General features: G+C 52.7%; 1 protein-coding gene across 1 annotated transcript in view; it reads right to left on the bottom strand.

Moving 5' to 3' along the window:
- LOC136955670 (trichohyalin) overlaps positions 1-22,116 on the bottom strand; it is a 102,841-nt gene that overhangs the window by 21,181 nt on the left and 59,544 nt on the right. Inside the window, exons 10-18 of the mRNA XM_067249403.1 lie at positions 13,415-13,630; positions 12,188-12,730; positions 10,194-10,301; positions 7,660-7,914; positions 5,950-6,108; positions 5,727-5,819; positions 5,473-5,628; positions 5,033-5,131; positions 3,293-3,442 (exon numbers count right to left, since the gene is read on the bottom strand). Of these exons, the coding sequence (XP_067105504.1) occupies positions 3,293-3,442; positions 5,033-5,131; positions 5,473-5,628; positions 5,727-5,819; positions 5,950-6,108; positions 7,660-7,914; positions 10,194-10,301; positions 12,188-12,730; positions 13,415-13,630 (1,779 nt within the window). The remainder of the gene's footprint in view (positions 1-3,292; positions 3,443-5,032; positions 5,132-5,472; positions 5,629-5,726; positions 5,820-5,949; positions 6,109-7,659; positions 7,915-10,193; positions 10,302-12,187; positions 12,731-13,414; positions 13,631-22,116) is intronic.

The following is a 22,116-nucleotide window of genomic DNA, read 5'->3' as shown; positions in this document are numbered from 1 at the left end:
AGAGAGAGAGAGAGAGAGAGAGAGAGAGAGATAGAGAGACAGGAAGAGAGAGATAAAGAGAGCGAGTGAAACATACTGAGGCTGATCTGTAGAATCTTAAACCATGTAGAAACACAGCCACCCATAGAAAACTAGAAACAGAGATACAAATATAACAGAGACACATGGAGAACAGAGATACATATAGAACAGTAGTGCATGCAGTAGAAAGAAATAGCGATAGATGAACAAAACAAATCCAATTCTAATAGAAGGATGTATGGATAAAGAGTGATGGGCCCTGAGGATGGACAGACAGCAGACAAAGAGAGAGGGAGAGAGAGAGCGCGCGAGAGAGAGAGTCTAATCTATTATGGTGTTGAGGACTGCTGCATGGCTGCATACATTACTGCATCAATCAGTGCTAAGCTGCAGTGTAATTTTCGAACTCCCTATTTCTCTCCCAACCTCATCACACAGACAACACCCTGTGGCTATTTCTGATGAGATTCAGAGCTGGAGAGAGGGTGGGAGAGAGGGGGAGGGAGAGGGGAGAGGCGAAGGGTGTTTATAGAGCAGCCTACCTCTCTCCTTCTCTCTCTGTTTCTCTCCTCTCCTCTCTCTCACTCTGCTGCTCTAGCACTCTGATTAATTTCCAACTAGATCGCTTGGCCAGCAGTATTATTAGCATAACATTTCCATGGATCAGGCCCCGCAATGAAACCCTTTCATCAAGTCGCTTGTCAAACATAAAATTTCAAATCTCATTTTGATTCTAATATCATTTTTATACTGGGGGAGTGTGGGTTGGCAGGGAGGTAGCGGGAGCAGAATAGAAGGATGTGTGTGTGTGTGTGTTTAGGAGGGGTGGGGGGGTTGTTATGCAGAAGATAAACGGAATCATCAATCAAAATTAAAAGAGCTGAATGAGGCCTCGGCACATCCAGTTCTGGTGCTGTGGTTACGCTTCCACACATACACACATCCGTACACACACCTACACACCTACACACACACAGACACACACACACACCCACACACACACACACACACACACACACACACACACACACACACACACACACACACACACACACACACACACACACACACACACACACACACACACAGAGCCACCGGCCAAGGTCAGTGCTGTAAGAGGGAGAGTGATTAGAGCCAGTGGACATGGGCTGAGAATGAGAATGCTCTCCTGACCCGAGTAGGATCTAATGTCTCCTACTGTCTCCTACTGTCATCTAATGTCTCCTGCTGTCATCTAATGTATCCTACTGTCATCTAATGTATCCTACTGTCATCTAATGTCTCCTACTGTGTCCTGCTGTCATCTAATGTCTCCTACTGTCATCTAATGTCATCTAATGTCTCCTACTGTCATCTAATGTCTCCTACTGTGTCCTACTGTCATCTAATGTCTCCTACTGTGTTCTACTGTCATCTAATGTCTCCTACTGTGTCCTGCTGTCATCTAATGTCTCCTACTGTCATCTAATGTCTAATACTGTCACCTGCTGTCATTTAATGTCTCCTACTGTCATCTAATGTCTCCTACTGTCATCTAATGTCTCCTACTGTCACCTGCTGTCATCTAATGTCTCCTACTGTCATCTAATGTTTCCTACTGTCACCTGCTGTCATCTAATGTCTCCTACTGTCTCCTACTGTCATCTAATGTCTCCTGCTGTCATCTAATGTATCCTACTGTCATCTAATGTATCCTACTGTGTCCTACTGTCATCTAATGTCTCCTACTGTGTCCTGCTGTCATCTAATGTCTCCTACTGTCATCTAATGTCATCTAATGTCTCCTACTGTGTCCTACTGTCATCTAATGTCTCCTACTGTGTCCTACTGTCATCTAATGTCTCCTACTGTGTTCTACTGTCATCTAATGTCTCCTACTGTGTCCTGCTGTCATCTAATGTCTCCTACTGTCATCTAATGTCTCCTACTGTCACCTGCTGTCATCTAATGTCTCCTACTGTGTCATACTGTCATATAATGTCTCTTACTGTGTTCTGCTGTCATCTAATGTCTCCTACTGTCACCTGCTGTCATGTAATGTCTCCTACTGTCTCCCAGCTGCATTTACCACAGCACATCTCATAAAACACCTGGCACTATATCAAGACAGCCTGCCTAATAAATAACAATAAACACTGCCTCAATTAGAAAATGTGCAAAGCTTTCACTAGCACAGCCCCCAAGTGTCAGCCTGGGTACCCATAATTTTGAAAAATAACGCTGTGGGGGAGGAACACGAGGCTTATTTTAATAAGGATACAGAATCAATACAATCTAATCAATCTTGGCTAATTAAAAAAAGCTATATTCTGAAACAATCAAAATGCATAAACAAGATTAAAATAGATGAAGGAGCGGTGCCAGGAGCGCCATGCCGCTAATTAAATGATACTAATTGTAATTCTGCGGCTGTTGCCGTGTGCTGTTTGTTTGTCAACGTGGGGAGAAGGAGAGAATAAATTCCTGGTTACCCACCAGACGCTCTCTCTCTCTCCTACCCCTTATCTACCTCTCTCTCTTACCCCTTCTCTACCTCTCTCTCTTACCCCTTCTCTACCTCTCTCTCTCTTACCCCTTCTCTACCTCTCTCTCTCTCTTACCCCTTCTCTACCTCTCTCTCTCTCACCCCTTCTCTACCTCTCTCTCTCTCTCACCCCTTCTCTACCTCTCTTTCTATCTTAGCCCTTCTCTACCTCTCTCTTACCCCTTCTCTACCTCTCTCTCTCTCTCTCTCTCTCACCCCTTCTCTACCTCTCTCTCTCTTACCCCTTCTCTACCTCTCTCTCTTACCCCTTCTCTACCTCTCTCTCTCCTATCTCTTATCTATCGCTTTTCTCTTTTTCTCCTACCCCATTCTGTCCCTCTCTTTTTTCTCTCTTCTACTGCTTCTCTACATCTCTCTCTCTCTCTCTCTCTCTGCATCTCTTCGTATTGTCTTTCTCTCTCCCTCCGTGTGATGCTAGCCCGTGGTGCATGGTGGGGCAGTGAGGAAGGGCTCATCCCAAGGTGTCTAGAACCCGCAGATGAACACATGACCATATTAGTCACGGAGCCCTGCTCGGACAGACCTGCTAGCACCATGAAGGCACAGACGCAGTATTATCTATGAACACAGCCCGGGGGATGGAAGTGTGTGTGTGTGTGTGAGGCTGTGGAAAGACTATAGAGATATTAACTTGGCCCATCATTCAAGTGGACGAGAGACAAAGAGGATGGAGGAATGAGAAACGTTAAGTAGAGGTGTGTGTGTTTGTGTGTGTGTGTGTGAAACCTCAGAGATCAGCACGTCCTTCTCCTGCTGTAGCTGGCTGCTTCGGAGGCGCTGGGCTTCCAGGGCCTCCTCTGTGTGGCTCAGGCTGGCCTGCAGACTGCTCACCTGCTCCTGCACGGCCTGGACCTCCTCCTGCCTGGCCCTCTCCTGCTGCACCCACACACGCACCCACAAACACACACCCACATGTATGAACATCAACACACCCACACACATAAGTACAAATCACACATGGACATATGAACACACGCAAGCTTCAAACATACACACACACACACACACACACAAAACCAAAAGAGCATACTGCAGGAACAGAGACACAGAACACGGGGCCACCCACAAACAAACAAAGAATATGTGGCTAATTAGAATTCCTCAACCATAAGCAGTTTGCGACACAAGGCTGGTGTCAGGGACACAGAGGCACACACACGCACGCACACAAACACACATATCATTAAATGTTCAGTGAAACGTTATCACTTATCAGGAATAATTGCTGCATGTGTGTGCAAGTGTGAAATTGAACAAAATCCCGCTCCATATAATTAAAGAAAACACTGCCGGCAGACAATACAGAGAGTGGTGCAGGGGAGCGTGAAGGCATGGAGGAAGACTGCCAGGCCAGAGCTGTTTGCTGGGGGTTTGGCTGTGTCTGTCTGGGGTCCAGCCTGGAGAGACAGGCTGCCTGGGGTCCTCTGAACCCCTCTCATGACTGGGCACGTTCCTCTCTCTGCCTCCCAACATCCCCCCCCCCCCCCCCCCCCCCCCCAAGGTAAGGAGGGAGCGTGAGAAGAAAACCTAAAGTAAACGACTCAGCCTCCCATCCCCTCTCCTCCTCCGAACCTGAACCCAGCTCTCTCTCTCTCTCTCTCTCTTTCTTTCTCTCTCTTTCTCTCTCTCTCTCTCTCTCTCTCTCTCTCGACCTGTCTCATCAGGTTAAAATGACATCTCCCTCTGAGTCCCAGGTAACGCCACATAAAGCAATTACTAACAAGGCTGATATGTCTCCCTCCCCTTGCCCCCCCCAACAAACACAGACGCTCCTCCGCTTTGTACAGGGTGGGGGGGGTGGGAGGGGGCTGAGTGGGTGGGGGGGTGGGGGGACATGTGCCCTTCAGCAAAATGAATTTTCCAATTGCAGTTAGTTCTGCCATGAATAAATAAACAAATGAATAATTGAGAGGGCAACATAAATAAATAACATCACAAACATTTCGCTGGCACTCATAAGTATTCCGCAGATGACTTGGGTTGCATGCTAATGATAAAAACAGAACAGGGAGCAGGTTCAGATGCATCACTCACAACTCTGCCCAAAATGTAATAAATAAAAATCTTTCAAGGAACACCAAACATCCTCTCTGCATTGAAGTGACAGGCCTGTCCCATTTTAACACACAGGGACACTCTCGCAAACAAACAACTGACCAGAATGATGGGCAGACAGACGGATGGATGTAGGGGACACGGGTGGGGTGGGGGGGGTTGTCAGAGGTATAAATAAATCCAAACTGTGAGGCACTTCTCCCCAACTTTTCCTTCAACAGCAAACTCAGAAATAACACTGAGCCACGACACACACACGCACACACACGTACACACACACGCACAACGGACATGTCACCATGTCCTTGAACCCCACCCCTCAGAGCTAAAGAGGTCAGGATGTGTCCCTGGACATTTGGTCTGTGCAGTAGCGAGGGGGAGGTAGGGGGGGGGGGATGTGGAGAGGCTGACCTCCACAGCTCTCACCTCCTCCTGCCCTGCCTGGAGCTGCTCCTGGGCTGTCCTCAGCTCCACCGTCAGCCTCAGCACCAACTCATCTCTGCTGGCCACCTGGACAAGACCACAACCACAACCACAACCACACACTCAACCAACCAACCAACAAGAGAGAGAGACAGGGAGAGAGAGGTAGGGGAGAGAGACATAGAGAGAGAGTGAGAAAGAGTTGAGTAGATAAAGACAGAAATAGAGGTGTGGAGAGAGACAGCGAGATAGAGAGAGACACAGAGAAAGAGAGAGAGAGATAGACAGACAGAGAGATAGAGAGATAGTTAGAGAGAGACATAGAGAGAGAGTGTGAGAGAGAGAGAGAGTTGAGAAGATAAAGACAGAAACAGAGGTGTGGAGAGAGAGAGCGAGAGAGACAGAGAGATAGAGGAGAGGTCGAGCACCTCCTGTTGTGCTGCTCTGTGTTTCTCTAGCAGCAGGTTGAGCTCACGACCCAGACCCTGGTTCTCCTTCAACTGGGAGGCCAGCCCGTCTCTCTCCTCACCCGCCACACGAAGCTCCCCCTGCAGCCTGCTCACCTGCATCTCCTCCTGGACCAGCTGACCACACACACACACGTGGAGAGGAGACACCGACTGGGGTGAGAAGAGAAGCCTAGCGGAGAGAGCAGCCTGTGAGCCTTGGCAGGGCTGGTTACCTGGGCGTAGCAGGTGGTGTATTGCTGCTGGAGCTGGAGCAGGTCTGCTCTGACCTCAGACATCCTCTCCTCCGTCTCCCCACACTGGATGTCCTGAAACGCACCCGGGGGAAGCTCACACACTGGGTCCCCACCCAGGGCTCAGTGGACCTGGCTGCTTGTGACTGTGTGTGCTTCTGTACCTGGTCATACTGGGGGGTGGGGGTGTGTGCGTGCGTTCTACCTGGTCAGCCCTCTCCCTCCTGAGAGAGCCCAGCTCGGACGACAGCTGCTGCAGTGCATCCTGGGAGGAGAGGAGCTGTCGTCGGAGCGTGGACGCGTCTTGTTCCTCCGCCTGCAGCTTGGCCCTCAGTACCTCCGCCGTGTCCTGGTGCTGGCACAGCTGGGGGGGGGGGGGGGGGGGGGGGGGGTAGGTCGTCACTGTCTACAACAGGTGCTGCACTAAGCACAGGGGCGGGGTGAGGGTGGGATTACACTGGCTCAGACAATAAACAGGAAGCAGGAGGTTCCAATCAAACATTCGCCTCTGTCTGCGCCGCTTCTTATGCAGCCTTCGGAAAATCAATGGCCACGATGATGCAGATAATGGCTGTTTGCGTCACACAATGATTCTAATTGCGAGACGCGCGTCTAACCGCGGTCCATCTAAAGGACACACAACAGAAGACGCGCGTCTAGTTAGAATCCAATTGAATTGAAGTTTTAAGGAAATGGGTTGGCTTTTGGGGGGGAAATGGCCGCATCTGCTGTTCCTATTTTTTAGCAAATTGGATAATGAGGGTTTACGTAGAATCATTTCTGCTTGTTATTCAGCCGTTATGAAAGGATTGTGGATTGCACATACTGTAATTATCCATGAAGTATCTTTTCCACTCTATTTCTACTCCCAAAGTCATTGTCCTGCGAAAATACGATAAGACTACGTTGTAGCCAGTGTGGGAGTAGAGGGGGAGAGAGAGAGAGACGGCGGGGGGAGAGAAAGGGAGATTGAGAGAGGAGGGATGTGGATGTATATTTACGAGGCCTTTCAAACCAACAGTAACTACGTCACATTAACCAACGCTGTTGGCAAACACAACATGGACGCTCGATGGGTGAGTGGCATCGTTCTCTCAGTCTCGCCAGTCAGACAGGCCTCTTCAGAAAGAACAGCATGAATCCACACAGGCAAAGCGAAGGGCTCAAAAACCGAGGTATGAAGACACCCGTTTCAGTGCGGCGGTCATGTCAGTGTGAGTGACGGTTGACCTTGAACCGATGCTGTAACAGAGTATCAAATATAGCATGTTCTGTCTCAAGAACCATCATCAACAAGCCAGGCGTTGACTCCCTTTGTCTCAGCTTTTAGTTCCTTCCCCCGCAAATCTCATTAAGGGCTTCTGTCAGCCTGCTTTCTAAGCACAAAATGGTCATTAAAAGCAGGGAGCTCATATGCATTTTAGCGCTGTGCACTTAAAAGCAAGAGGGGGACAAAAAGGAAAAGAAATCTAATTTCCTGTGTCTGCTGATTGGAGGCTGATGTGGAGCTCAAGCTAATTAAACCCCTGTGACCTGATGTGATGGAGGTCTGCCCCCCCCCCACACACACACACCACCTCCTGCTGCTATCACCATGCCCCCTCCCCTCTCACGCTTATCTACAATCACCCCCCTACACCCTCCACTTCCTCCCCAAGGCCTCCTCCTCTTCTCTTTCTCTGTCAAACAAACCTCCTTAACCTCCAATGCCTCAGTCAGACCCTAGCCCCAACCCTAGCCCCAGCCCTAGCCCCAACCCGAGCCCCAGCCCTAGCCCCAGAACTAGCACAAATTCCAGCCCTAGCCCTAGTTCTAGCCCCATCCCCAACTCCAGACCTAACCCCAGCCCCTGCCCTAACCCCAGCCCCTGAACCTAACCCAGGCCCCTGTCCTAACCTCAGCCCCAGGCCCTCACCCTGGCCTCCAGCTCCTCCAGGCTGAGCAGCAGCTCTTGGTTGTGGGCTGCCAGACTGGTGCTCCTCTCCTCCTGCCCACACAGGCTCCTGAAGGCCGTGTCCCGGCCCCGCTGGACCTCCTCCAGCTCGGCCTCGCGCAGCCTCAGGGCCTCAGACACGGCGTGGCAGCGCTCCCTCGACGCCCGGAGGTCTCTCTCGTGCCGGGCACTCTCCTCCGCCCGCTCCCGCCCCGCCTGCACCTCCGCCTGGCACACCTGGAGGACACACCGGGTCAGGGTCAGCTACACAGCACAGTCTCTGGGTACATACTCTGCTCAGTCATGGACAGTCATAGACATCCTTGGAACACAAACACAGACATACCACACCACACACAGTCTTACACAAACATCACTGAAACAAAATGTGTCGAGCACCCAGAGAGAGCAGACACACAAACAGAAGCCAACCCTCTTTTCTTTTTTTCCCAGAGATTCTGAGTCCTACTACAGGCCCCCCCCCAAGTCACACAAGGCTCCCTGGACGCTGGAACAACAACACGTCTGTTACATCTCTAATGAGTTTTCACTTAAACCCACTCTGAGAGAAGGAGAAGATTCTTTATGAACTGACCGAGTCACACGGTGACAGCGCCGCCACATAAAAGTCCGACGCGAGTGAGACCGCCGAGCGTTAGGCGAGTGTGAAAATATACTGAGCGCGCACCTCTGCAGACCCCCCCTATTAATCAACCTGTCTGCACTTTGTTTGGAGAGTAATCTTGTCCAACCACCAGAGGAGCACTCAGCAGTAAGTGGCGCTTGGCCGTGGCGCTTTGAAGGCCGTGCTTTATTGCGTTTCCAGAGCCTGTGAGGCCGCGCTGTAAATACACACAGCCTCAGCCCTCAACACGAGCCTGGGGGGTTACTCACCTCTCACACCAGCCAGCGCAGGCCCCGGGACCACCTAAAGAGACCCTGCTTAGCGACTCTCACTCTCCCAGACACCCAGGTCATATATGTCCCTCCTGGGCATGCCCTGTGGCAGGGCCCCCCCCCCTTTTTAAACCCCCCAGTCCCAGCCCCCGTCTCTGCCTCAGTGGCCCCTGGTGGCAGGATGACTGGCCAGACCTCTGGCGTGGACCACCAGAATCTTGTCCAAGGGGCCACACATGCAGACGCACCGCACACACACGTCAACACACACATGTGCACACAGGCAGTAAAGACCATGGCCGTCAAGCAGGAGTAGAGCTGTCTGAAGCTGGTCTGGAGGTGACCCACCTTGTCCTTGAGATGCTGCTGTTCCTCTCTCAGCCGCTTCACATCGTCCTCTCTCCCACTGAGCTGAGGTAGGGAGAGAGAGACAGTCAGAGAGAGAGAGACAGACAGTCAGAGAGAGAGAGACAGACAGTCAGAGAGAGAGAGACAGTCAGACAGAGATAGACAGACAGTCAGACAGACAGTCAGAATCCTCCTTTCCTCTCTTTTCTGACTAGACGTTCATTAAGAGGCAACAGAATGTTTTGTCAACCGAAAAGTTAAAAACGTCCGTCTTCTGTATTCACTCGACCTCTTCAGGAATACCTCTGTACATGTTTTAATATGAAAGAAAAAAAATGACGTCTGGAATAAAAAGTGTTGAAATATTGAAGAGGGTTGGTGGCTAGGGACTAGAGGACCGGTAATGCATGAAGCAACGACAAATGGTGTGTGTGAGTGTCACTGACAGCCTTAGACTTGCAGCCTCCAAAGCAGGTTTTCCGGTACCCCAAGCCCCTGGACCTTATTACCACTGTACCCTTCTGTTTGAGCTTTAATAGTTAGGGAAATGAAGGCGAGAGCAGGCTTGGTTGAGCCTCCCTGGTAAACAGCAGATATAGACCCTAGACTGACTGACTGTGGCGGAAATGAAACCTCTAAGTTTAATGAGTGAACGGGGTGGAGGTGTCAGTCAGGCTGTGTGGAGATGTGAGCGCGTGTTCCGGCCAAGTGACTGCTCTTTCCGAGGTATCCTCTCTCCTCTCGAGGGCGGGCGACATCACTTCTGACCCCTCGCTCTTTTCTCTCTCTCCCGTTTCCCGGAGGTCGAGCGTGTCTGAATGAGCCGCGAGGCCGCGAGAGATGGAAAGCGCTTTTCTCTCGGCATGAAAAGAGGGTTTGACTCGATGGGCGGGGGGGGGGGGAGTCGTGGAACTCCTCGTCTTAGAGCACGCGCGTCTTTTCTCTCTCTCTCTCTCTCTCTCTCTCTCTCTCTCTCTCTCTCTCTCTCTCTCTCTCTCTCTCTACAGCAGGGGGGGGGGGGTCAAAGGTGTCAAGGCACATAGCCCCTAGAGAGCTGCTCTCTTTCAGCTGACTGAAAGCAAGGGATGAGTTGTCTGGGAAGGCAATATGCAATACAAGGACGGGGAGTGAACTTGAAAAGACAACACACACACACACACACACATGAGTGTGCCAGAAGGGGGGGGGGAGGTGGAGTCTTTATAGAGGACAAGAGGGGTGTTATGTGAGTGTGTACTGTGCTCCCTGGCCCCCCCAGACAGAGGACTGACCTTGTTGCGCATCTCCTGGGACTCAATCTCCAGCTGTTCCTTCAGCCGGCACACCTCCCCCTGGAGCTCAACAATCCGCTCTTCTCTGTAACACTCTGCCTCCCCCTGCTTATTATAGACACCGAGACACACACACACACAACACAAAGACACAGAGAGAAAAGGGCAGAGGTGAGACACAGAGGGGGCTGAATGTGTCTGTTTTTAAAGGTGTCAGCGGACAGCTTTGCATTATGCATATCACACCTCTGAAATGATCCATTAGCGGGTTGGAGTGTGAGAGCTGCTAAATAAGCTGACAGGATGCCAATGCAGCACAGCCTACATCCTCATCCCTGCTTTTACCCCCAGATGAGAGGTGGTCTCTGGGGGGGGCTGATGCCAGGCTGGGGCTGATGGGCTAGGGGGGCCTGGTGGACCCCTGAACAGACAACTGTCTCTGCTAGTGAGCAGGCCTAGCGCCAGTCCCCCCTCGGACACCCCCAGAGAGACAGAGGGATGGAGCAGGAGAGAGAGAGGGATGGAGCAGGAGAGAGAGAGAGGGATGGAGAAGGAGAGAGAGAGAGGGATGGAGAAGGAGAGAGAGAGAGGGATGGAGCAGGAGAGAGAGAGAGGGATGGAGCAGGAGAGAGAGAGAGGGATGGAGCAGGAGAGAGAGAGAGGGATGGAGCAGGAGAGAGAGAGAGGGATGGAGCAGGAGAGAGAGAGGGATGGAGCAGGAGAGAGAGAGAGGGATGGAGCAGGAGAGAGAGAGAGGGATGGAGCAGGAGAGAGAGAGAGGGATGGAGCAGGAGAGAGAGAGGGATGGAGCAGGAGAGAGAGAGAGGGATGGAGCAGGAGAGAGAGAGAGGGATGGAGCAGGAGAGAGAGAGAGGGATGGAGCAGGAGAGAGAGAGAGGGATGGAGCAGGAGAGAGAGAGAGGGATGGAGCAGGAGAGAGAGAGAGGGATGGAGCAGGAGAGAGAGAGGGATGGAGCAGGAGAGAGAGAGAGGGATGGAGCAGGAGAGAGAGAGAGGGATGGAGCAGGAGAGACAGAGAGGGATGGAGCAGGAGAGAGAGAGGGATGGAGCAGGAGAGAGAGAGAGGGATGGAGCAGGAAAGAGAGAGAGGGATGGAGAAGGAGAGAGAGAGAGGGATGGAGCAGGAGAGAGAGAGGGATGGAGCAGGAGAGAGAGAGAGGGATGGAGCAGGAGAGAGGGATGGAGCAGGAGAGAGAGAGGGATGGAGCAGGAGAGAGAGAGAGAGGGATGGAGCAGGAGAGAGAGAGAGAGAGAAGGATGGAGCAGGAGAGAGAGAGAGGGATGGAGCAGGAGAGAGAGAGAGGGATGGAGCAGGAGAGAGAGAGAGAGAGAAAGAGAGAGAGATGGAGCAGGAGAGAGAGACAGACAGTAAAAGAAAACCCCCTCACCCCACAACCCCCCGTACACCCAGACACTGATTTATAATTTTAATATCTCTAATTTCCACGGCAGCGCCCGCTTTCCAAATGTCATTTTCCAATTTATGTCAAACCGTGTGACCATTTTTCTTAATACGGCTTATGACAAGCTTGCTCGCAGGGCGGATATGCAATTCAGATAGAGTGTTTTACAGGCACAGGGGTGTTTGTGTGTTTATCTATATCAGAGCCCACTCAATATGCTGGTGATGGGGAGCCTCACATAGGAGAAATAAAGGGTTTTGCTGGTAAAAATGGCTGCAGGGAACAAAATAATAATTCTGCTATCAATCTAATCATTATAGTTATCATAATAAGAATTACGATGGTGGTAATGATAATGTATTAAAATATGCATTAACGGTAAGAGCGGGAAATGGAACATGGGGAGGCTTTGCGGTTTGTTTTATGAATATTTATGTTCATTAAAACAGGACCTCCCCTTTTTATGTACCTCCATATCTTTTGGGTTAACCGCTTGACTCGAACGCAGTGGGCGAGCAGAGAGGATGGTGAGGAGAGAAGGGGGAGGGGGGGTGTAGTGTGGTGGCTCACCCTGATGGCGGCGCTGTGGAGCTCCTCTCTGATGCGGCTCAGCTGGGCCAGCAGGGCGGTCCTCTCTCTCTCCCACACCGCCTCTCTCCCGCGGTGCTGGGCCAGGCAGCCCTGCAGCTCGGCGCTCCTGTCCTGCGTCTGACACAGAGCACGCGTTACAGCGCGGAGCGCAACAGCCATGGGCAGATCGACGTGGTAGTTCCAGCGGAGGACAGCGGCCTTGTCTGGACGCTGACGTGGGCGCCCTGGGGATTTAGCGAACAGGACTAGCCGGGGCTCTCTGGGCCCCTGGTCCTGGGAGGAGGCCAGGACTAGCCGGGGCTCTCTGGGACCCTGGTCCTGGGAGGAGGCCAGGACTAGCCGGGGCTCTCTGGGCCCCTGGTCCTGGGAGGAGGCCAGGACTAGCCGTGGCTCTCTGGCCCCTGGTCCTGGGAGGAGGCCAGGACTAGCCGTGGCTCTCTGGCCCCTGGTCCCGGGAGGAGGCCAGGGCTCCAGTGCCTCCAGCCCTGCTTGTCCATCCCAGTGGACGCTCTCCCCCAGGGCCTTTCATGACCACTAGGGCCTCACAGTCACAGAGCAGGCCAGTCTGGGCCTGGGTGTAGGCCACTGTGTGTGTGCTAGGCCTGTGCTAGGGCTAGGTCCTTGGCTAGGCGGTGCTGTGAGTGATGCGGATAGGCTAGCCCATGGCTAGAGAGTGTGTTGCAGACTAGCAGGCTGTGTGTGTGTGTGTCTGTGTCTCTACCACACAGCGCTGAGGCCTGGAGGTGTGATAAGACCAGTCTCCCCAGCTCCCCCGGGCCGACCAACAGCCTATCGGAAGGGATCGAGCGGTGGCCTGCCAGAGCATGTTGCCCAACATCGAAAAAAGGGTAAAAATAACAGGAACAAGTTGTCGGAAATGAAATTTCAATTCATCCAGTCCCTTTTATACACTGGTGCGGTAGCTTGCCGTGGAGAGGGAGGGATCAATAGTGTTTAGACAGCAGAGCAGATTTTCTAAGCGCCGGATCAATAGGATAGAGAGAGGAAAAAACACCCCGGCTTTTCTTTGGGTGTTGTAGTAAATACGAACAAATCAGTGGCCTTAGGCTAAATGGATTGACCAGTTGTTTTCCCAGCTCTGTGCTGTAAATAAAGATCTAGTCTGAAGTCTGTGACGGGGGGCCCAGAGGGGGGGGGGGGGGCAGTGGCACAGGAGCCACGATGGGCTGCTTCCCCTGACTGGACCCCCAGCACCACGGAGCCAGGAGCAGCTGGAGGGAGGCCCCAGGGCCTGGGGGCTGGCTCTGTGGAGAAGCCCAGGTTGATGGAGGGATTCCTGGGGAGGTACAGCGCATACAGCAGGCCCTGGGGAAGTACAGGGGCGTTTGGGAAGCACCGTAGCAGCCCCGGGGAGGAGGAGGCCCACATGTGCATGGAGGCCCATGGAGCCAGAAAACAAGCCTGGGCGTGAGAGGGGTTTGTTGGGGAGACAGAGGGACATGGGTCCCTGGAGGATTTGGGACAGCGGGGATGAAGCTGTTCACAGTGCGAACCCACTCATGTCATCTAGAAGGCCTGTAGATTCAGTTGGAGAAGAGCAACAGTCTGAACAGAAAATGTCACAGATAATAGATTGATGTTTCTCTCGGTTTTTCATAAACCTTTACAATAGGCCACCAAGATGACTTTTAGGGGAACTTAAAAATGGTCGTTAGAGTAAATTGGGGGCGTTGGCTTTGACAGATGTGAATGTGGCAGGTCAAATATCAGCAGTGTGGCATTGGGCTAATCAGAGACTGGGATCCTGACAGCATGACTGATCACCTGCTTGCTTTGCCTCACCTCTGGACTTATTAAAGAACAACACCACGGGCCACAGTCCCCCCCCCCCGCCCCCCCCCCCCCCAACCCCCGGCACATCTGATCTATGAAATTCATCACAAAGTCCTCCTCAGCTTGCCCCAAACCAAACTCAGACTGGAGGAACCAAAACAATAAAGAATGCTGGCCCTTCCTGATTGCCTGCTAACGCTGGGAGAGAAGCCATTAAAGGCAAGTGAGAGTGTGTTTGTGTGAGTGTGTGTCTGTGTGTGTGTGTGGAGGCATGGTCGTTCTCACCACAGGGCAGGAATAGGGATGGTGAGGCTTGGACACTAACACTAAACCCCTGATAGGTATGCAGCAACAAATAGGTCTTAGTGAATGGAAAAACATTCCACAATATTCATCTTCCATTTTCGTTGTTGCAGCAGATGTCAGCGAAAATCTGGCTATACATTTTTTTTTTTTGACAATTAACCGAGGGAAAAGCTGGCCTTTGTAATGTCATCCACAACTAACTCAGAAAAATGTCTATTGACCTCTGCAGAGTATAAATTTTCTTTTTCGGTTGATAGAGGAGGGGAGGAGACAGCAAGCCGAGCTCTGCACTGGTCCTCTACAGCAGCCCATTCATCACACACACACACACACGCACACACCGAACACACACATGCTCACACACACTTCTAAGTGATTTATAATTGGCCCCATTCTGCCACTCTGTCAGGGAGAGTGTCTGTGACATGAAAGGGCTGGGCTCTGCGTCTCTGACAACCTGGAGTTTGGTGATGCTGCGGCGGACCTCTGAACTAACTAATGCCACACACACAAACCCCCCGGAACACACACACACACCGGACAAACATCCGCCTCGGCGACTATACGCACCAAAGTCATCAGCCCATTCTGTGGAATTGATTCAAGGGCAATTTAGCAAAATAATCTAGGGGCTATTAGAGGTGTGCATCCTACCAAGTCAGTATGTGTGTGTGTGTGTGTGTGCATTCTGTAGTCATGACCTACGGTGCTCAAAGGTCATTCCAGATGGAGCGTTGAGAGGAAGGTTAAGCTAAGCTCCCAGCCTTCCTGAGCACCAGGCCTTAATGAGGCTATCCCTCACCCCTTCACGTCAGCCGACGTGGGGGTTCAGACGTTGTAGAGGCAGGGAAGACGTTGTAATGTCCTCTCCCTGGCCGTTCACCCACGCTGAGAGGCACCAGGGAGCAGTAAGAGCCCTCTGCTCTTCTCTCCCACAGTCCCTAACAGCCCAGATATCAGCATCATCGCACGCCATATCTCTATGCGGAGACTCATCAAACATTTACGTCAACCGTGGTTTCTGAGGTTCCGGAAAATCCTCACTGTAATTATGTTTCAGTAATAGGATTGTTGTGTGCCCCCCCACCCCCCCCACCCCCCCCCCCCCCCCCCCCCCCCCCCACCCCCCCCCCCCCCCCCCCCCCACCCCCCCCCCACCGCAGAGTGAAACAGTTAGTTTTGACAAATGGCGGAGCTGGCCATAAAGGAGACTCCTTGTCCTGTTTCTGGAGTCTGATCAAACTCTGTTTTCTCCACCAGGGGACCGGCCGAGACGGCTGATCATTAGCCTGCCGGCCTCCACACAGGCCTCGCAATCCCCACACGAGGGGGGGGTGCATCAGTCAGGTGGGGGTAGGGGGCGGTACCGCACACATACACGCACTCCCCTCGTCTCATCTCAGTCCGTGAAGATGCCAAAACGACTGTCTCACCCCTCCTCCTCATCATCTCCTCAGCACTCAAGCACACTCCCAGGATTGAAGTATTCATTCTTTACACAAATGCTGTTCCACTTTCAGCAAATTAGCCTTATCGAGGTAGGTCGTGTTTGTAGACAGGCTGTTGTCAGTATTCACACAAGAACACCGTTTTTTCCAGGGGGAGGGAGGGTAGACAGGTGACTAGGGCCTCACGCCAGGCACCGCTGACAACACACCAAACCCACACAGCCCGGAGTGCAACATCATGCATCACACACGGTTTCCGCCTTCTAAATAAAGCATTTGAAAGATCCGACGCGCGTTTGATGGGAGTTAAGAACGGTCAGGAGTGTCTGTGTCCCGGCTCTGCCCTCACTCTTCCTCTCGCTGTACCCTGCGTGAGAGCTGTGCCTCTCACTGAGTGGTCATCAGCATGGTCAGCTCTCTGCAGACTTTCTGCATCTTCTTCAGGCCTGTGTAAGCACCCCCCCCTGTCTGTGAGGTATTTTGGGGTCCAGGGAGGGAGGGAGGGAGGGAGGAAGACAGGAGCTACCAGAGTGTTTATGTTCCGGGTGCTGGGACGCAGGATTCTAATGTGTAACACAGGGCACTCCAGAATGCACCCGCCCCGGGCTGTTCTCTAAGTGGTCTTTACTTTGAAAACACAGGTGCCCTCGAGGGGGATGGGATGAGTGGTATTGCTGGTGTGTGTTTATGTGTGTGTGTGTGAGGGTGGGTGGAGGGAGAGTGAAGGACAGGGTAGCAGTGCTTGGAGGGCCATGCAGCGCTCTGAATAATATACCCATACATCATGGGTCTGTGTCAGGGTTTGAGTCACGGTGGAGGAATTGCAGAAACCACTGTGGTATTAGCTTTAATAATGCAAGCTGGGGTTAGGCTCTTACTCTTTTCTGACAAATATGGGCAAATCAATTAATTCCACTGACATTCTCCCAAAGCACACATATAAATCCAATATGGAGCTTGCTTTCTTGTTTTTGTTGTAGAAAGTAAACCATGCAAGCATAATTCCAAGTTGTTTATGTCCTCATTCTGAAAATACCTCGACAGGGTAGGATGTCTGTTCTCGAAACAAACATGGACTCCCCGTGCCAGTTACAAGACTTTGAAATGGAGATATTGACTTCGGCCTTCAAATAATGCTTGGATGACATCAACGTAAAGGGCACGAATCGTTTCAGGATTGGCCTAGTGCAGCCTGTTTCAACACGTCCGACAAAACCAGTCTGGTCAGACCTCCCTGCCGTACGGAGCTTTGTGTACATGCCGTCGATAAACCCTTATTAGTAAACAAACGAGACTGCAAACAATTAAAATCTCTTGTCTCGGTCCCCTCTATGCCCCGGTCTTTGTCTCTCCATCATAACGGCCCAACTAACTGTCTGCGGCCATTAATGAACACAGCGGTATGGCACAGGCCATAGCCTGGCTGCCCTTATCAATACTTCTAAAAACAGAACATCAATCGCTGAAGGGACAGGAGGTGCTCCGGGTTGAGGGTGAGCCTCGCCCTCAACCCGGAGGGAGAGCCGCACGCCACGCCAGGAGACACAAGAGAGGAGAGGGGACGGAGGGGAGGGGACAGAGGGGAGAGGGAGAGAGAGTGTAGGGAAGAGGAGAGGGGACAGAGGGGAGAGGGAGAGAGAGGTGTAGGGAAGAGGGGAGGAGACAGAGGGGGGAGGGAGAGAGAGGTGTAGGGAAGAGGAGAGGGGACAGAGGGGAGAGGGAGAGAGAGGTGTAGGGAAGAGCAGAGGAGAGGGGACAGAGGGAGAGATAGGTGTAGGGAAGAGGAGAGGGGACAGAGGGAGAAAGAGAGAGAGGTGTAGGGAAGAAGAAGAGGAGAAGAGAGGGCAGGGAAAGAAAGGAGAGCAGAGGATGACCCAATTAAAACAATGGAAATTCAGGCTCGCTACTCAGTTTCAGTCACATGCAATGATTTAGAACCCTGGAGAAAGGTGGAGAGCAAGTCTATTTGTCTCTAAAAAGCCCTGTTCCTACATTATTATTCCAGCCTAATGAAACCTTTCTGCATTTCTTCATTTCCCTACATTTGCCTGTCACTGCACAGTTCATAAATATTGTCTTATTATTATCATGATCGTGATTTCTTTCTGATATGCCGGAAAATTCAGAGGCAATTACCGAAGTGACAGGTGAAATGGGAGCGCGCTGAAAAAGAAATGAAGGGTTGCCATGGCGACGGGGCCGAGAGAATCAGATTGCGTGCGCGTGGTCACGTGACCCAGCCTGCTGCACACAGCTCAGCTGAGGCCCCCTGGACCAAAGGACACTTAACCTCAATAGCTGGCAGCAATCGCAGACCCATCCAAGCAGAATTTATTTGCCATTTCTTTCTAAAGGTCAGGGTGGCTGTATGTCTGGGGCTCCGCTCAGCCCAGGACGCTCTCCTCCACTCTCCCCAAAGACAGGCTCTGTGGGCTGGGCAGAGACCAGTGCCAGAGAGCCCCCACTGGAGTATTTACTGCCTTCAGGAATAATCTGCATTTAAAGCATCTGACAACCTAACACCACCAGTGACGCTGGGAAAGCAGTAAATCTGACAATATCGAGGCGTAGCCAGCACTGACAGAATGCTGATGCACTGCCATACATTTCACACACACACACACACGCTGATCTGCTATGCAAGGCACCCAGCGACAGTGATAAGCAACGGCATGATCATGGCTGTGGGAGGGCTGGAGGAGGCTGACGTCCAGGCAGGGTCTGGAGCCATAGGTGCCGAGGGAGCTTCAGTGTCAGCTATACAACTGCATAGCTTTCTGTCAGGCTGCCATGAATACCACACCCCTGAGCCCTGTCAGAGCCGTCGAACCCCAACCCTGTGATCCCTCCTATTAAGAATACAATACCTTATGCACAGACAAGGATTAATATTGAGGACGTGTAAAATGGAATTGAAACGAAATGACTTGGATGAGAAGTTAATTATAGAACGCCTTGCACAAATATATCTTTTCAGATTGTGACGGTCTGTGTGTTTTCCTGGAGATGGGGGGGGGCTTCTGGATCAAACAGTCCCCCGAACAGAGCCAGCCACCGCCAAGGTAACCTACAGTATGGACTTAGGAAATGGGGGTCTTTTGGTTGACCACCTCCCCCTCTCTCAGAGGACAAAGTCACGGCCTCGGAGTCTGAAGGACATTCCCCCTCCCTCGCCCGTGAGTCCGGAAGGTTCGACTTGACACGGTGCGACTGCCTCAAGACTCCACGGCGCCAACGGTGGAGGGGAGGTCACCCCGAGACGCTCCACACCGACATAGAGACTTTGATTTGCAATACCATTTGCAATTCCAATTACACGTGATTAGCATGGATTCAAAAGAGCAAAACACAACAGAACACAAAGTGCTGTCGGTACTGATGGCGACGCGAATGGCCATGGCTTGGAAATGTACATAATAAATAAATAAAAAAAAGTTCAAACGAAAGGAAGAGGGGGAAAAAATCATTCCACTGAAGCAATTACGGATCTAATCAGAGATTTCTGCATGGACGTCCCGCTCTCCTATCTCACTCCCATTTGCATCATAACACAGCGTGCAATATTAATTTCCGAGTTTACTGCTTATTGGAAGTGCAAAGTATGAAAAGCCATTAAAGCTGCAAATGGGAAAGCAATTTGCTGTCACACGGATTCGGCTCTATTAAAGAGAAGAAAAAAAAATCTTGTTAACCATTTGGAATTAGAGTCATTTGGCCAAAAGGCATTCTGCCGCACTCCACTAAAATAAGTAATTATCCTTCCCTTCTTCTCTCCCCCCCTCTCTCTTTCAATTGCAGAAGCAAGGAAAGGGGGGGGGGGAGGGGGAGGGAAGGAAGGGGGAGGCCATCAGGGTGAATAAGTGGATGCAAAGGTAATTAAAGTTGTTGTCTTTCTATTAGGTGAAGACCAGCAGGGCCCCCCGTGGCCTGGGGGCCAGAGCTGGGGGCCGGGGGGGAGGTGGACGGCCCCCCCCGATGGCCTCTCATCAGGGACACGTGTCCAGCCCCCTGGTCCAACCCATACCAGCCACTCTAGTTCTCAAACACACCTAGTCCAGCCTGTCCAGTCCTCAAACACACCTAGTCCAGCTGTCCAGTCCTCAAACACACCCTAGTCCAGCCTGTCCCAGTCCTCAAACACACCTAGTCCAGCCTCTCCAGTCCTCAAACACACCTAGTCCAGCCTCTCCAGTCCTCAAACACACCTAGTCCACCATTCCAGACCAGCAGTATTCCTATCAGACCACGCCAGGGGAACTCTCTCCCTCCTCAGGCCTCAGAGAGTAGTCTCTCCAGGGCATCCAACAGGCACCACAGCATACACTCACCTTGTCCAGTCTAATCACTGACCTGGGCTCTTTCTGTTTATCATGTAGTAAAATTGGCTTTGAACCTACCTATAACTCTGAAACCGTACATAGCCTACCAGTTAGCCCCCCTGCTCCCAGACCCCCCCTACCCCTCTCGACCCCAGTGCCTCCATTAAAAGGCTGGAGGAAGTGTGGGGAGGATTTATGGGGCAGCCAGCCCTCCCTGGGAGGTGCTTTATGGCTGGACCTGCCAGGCCTGTTTGGGAGGCGAGCCGCACTCCGCCCTGACCACAGGTATTGATCGGCAGTGACGGCCGTGGCCGAGGCAGACTAGTTAAAGCTCCGCACCAACCCTCGCAGGAAGATGAAAATGAGGCCTGTGTGTGTAATGATCTGTGTATGAGCAGGGAGAGAGAGAGAGAGAGAGAGAGAGAGAGAGAGAGAGAGAGAGAGAGAAGAGAGAGAGAGAGAGGGGGAGAGAGAGAGAGAGAGAGAGAGAGGGAGAGGGAGAGAGAGAGAGAGGGAGAGAGAGAGGGAGAGAGAGGGAGAGAGAGGGGAGGATGAGAGAGAGAGAGAGAGGGAGAGAGAGGGGATGAGAGAGAGAGAGAGAGAGAGAGAGGGGGGGGGAGAGAGAGAGAGAGAGAGAGAGAGAGAGAGGGAGAGAGAGAGAGAGAGAGAGGGAGAGAGAGAGGGAGAGAGAGGGAGAGAGAGGGGATGAGAGAGAGAGAGAGGGAGAGAGAGGGGATGAGAGAGAGAGAGAGAGAGAGAGAGAGAGAGAGAGGGGGGGGGAGAGAGAGAGAGAGAGGGAGAGAGAGGGGATGAGAGAGAGAGGAGAGAGAGAGAGAGAGAGAGAGAGAGAGAGAGAGAGAGAGAGAGAAGAGAGAGAGAGAGAGAGAGAGAGAGGAGAGAGAGAGAGGAGAAATTAAATCATTCTTTCCCTCTTTCAGGAGAGACCCCGCTGCCAGCCATGCATGGCTGCTTAATGCGGGATCTGTTTTGGAGAGGAAAATTAAAAAGAGCGAGCACGAGTGGGAGAATGAGAGAGAGAGAGAGGAGAGGGGGAGAGAGAGCGATAGAGAAGGAGAGAGAGGGAGAGAGAGAGAGATAAATGGCTGGCGGTGGAGGCGGTGGCTAAATGAGAGCGTCCCGGATGCGGAGGGATGTGTGCCGAGGTCCCTAAGGGCCCCACTGACGTGGGCTGTCTGCGAGCCTGGCCGCCACGGGTAACAGCTCAGGCACAGCGCCTGCCCGGGGCGCCTCACACCAGGGCTCTGTGAGCGGCAAACTGAGCACGATCCGAGCTAATTGCCGGAGAACGCCGGCGCATAACAAGCAGCGGAGACATCGTCTTTAATTTGAGAGGGGGAGAAACGATGGCGTAAACGCCCCTTCGTGTGCTGCCTTCTACTGTCTGAGAGATGAAGGGAGGGGGCTGGTGGAGGGGGCTGGTGGAGGGGGCTGGAGGGAGGGGGCTGGTGGAAGGGGGCTGGAGGGAGGGGGCTGGTGGAAGGGGGCTGGTGGAAGGGGGCTGGTGGAAGGGGCTGGAGGGAGGGGGCTGGAGGGAGGGGGCTGGGGGCTGGTGGAAGGGGGCTGGTGGAAGGGGGCTGGTGGAGGGGGGCTGGGTGGGAGTGGGCTGGGGACTGGTGGAAGGGGGCTGGTGGAAGGGGGCTAGGGGCTAGTGGAAGGGGGCTGGGGGGCTGGTGGGAGGGGGCTGGGGGCTTGGAGCTAGTGGGAGGGGGCTGGTGGGAGGGGGCTGGGGGCTTGGAGCTAGTGGGAGGGGGCTGGTGGGAGGGGGCTTGGAGCTAGTGGGAGGGGGCTGGTGGGAGGGGGCTTGGAGCTAGTGGGAGGGGGCTGGTGGGAGGGGGCTTGGAGCTAGTGGGAGGGGGCTGGGGGCTGGTGGAATGGGGCTAGGGGCTTGGAGCTAGTGGGAGGGGGCTGGGGGCTGGTGGAAGGGGGCTGGTGGGAGGGGGCTTGGAGCTAGTGGGAGGGGGCTGGGGGCTGGTGGAAGGGGGGCTGGTGGGAGGGGCTTGGAGCTAGTGGGAGGGATCTA

This window comes from Osmerus mordax, chromosome 13, assembly GCF_038355195.1.
Source record: "Osmerus mordax isolate fOsmMor3 chromosome 13, fOsmMor3.pri, whole genome shotgun sequence".
Taxonomy (NCBI): domain Eukaryota; kingdom Metazoa; phylum Chordata; class Actinopteri; order Osmeriformes; family Osmeridae; genus Osmerus; species Osmerus mordax.
Note: the sequence above shows the minus strand (reverse complement) of the source record. Positions and strands in the feature narration are given on the sequence as shown.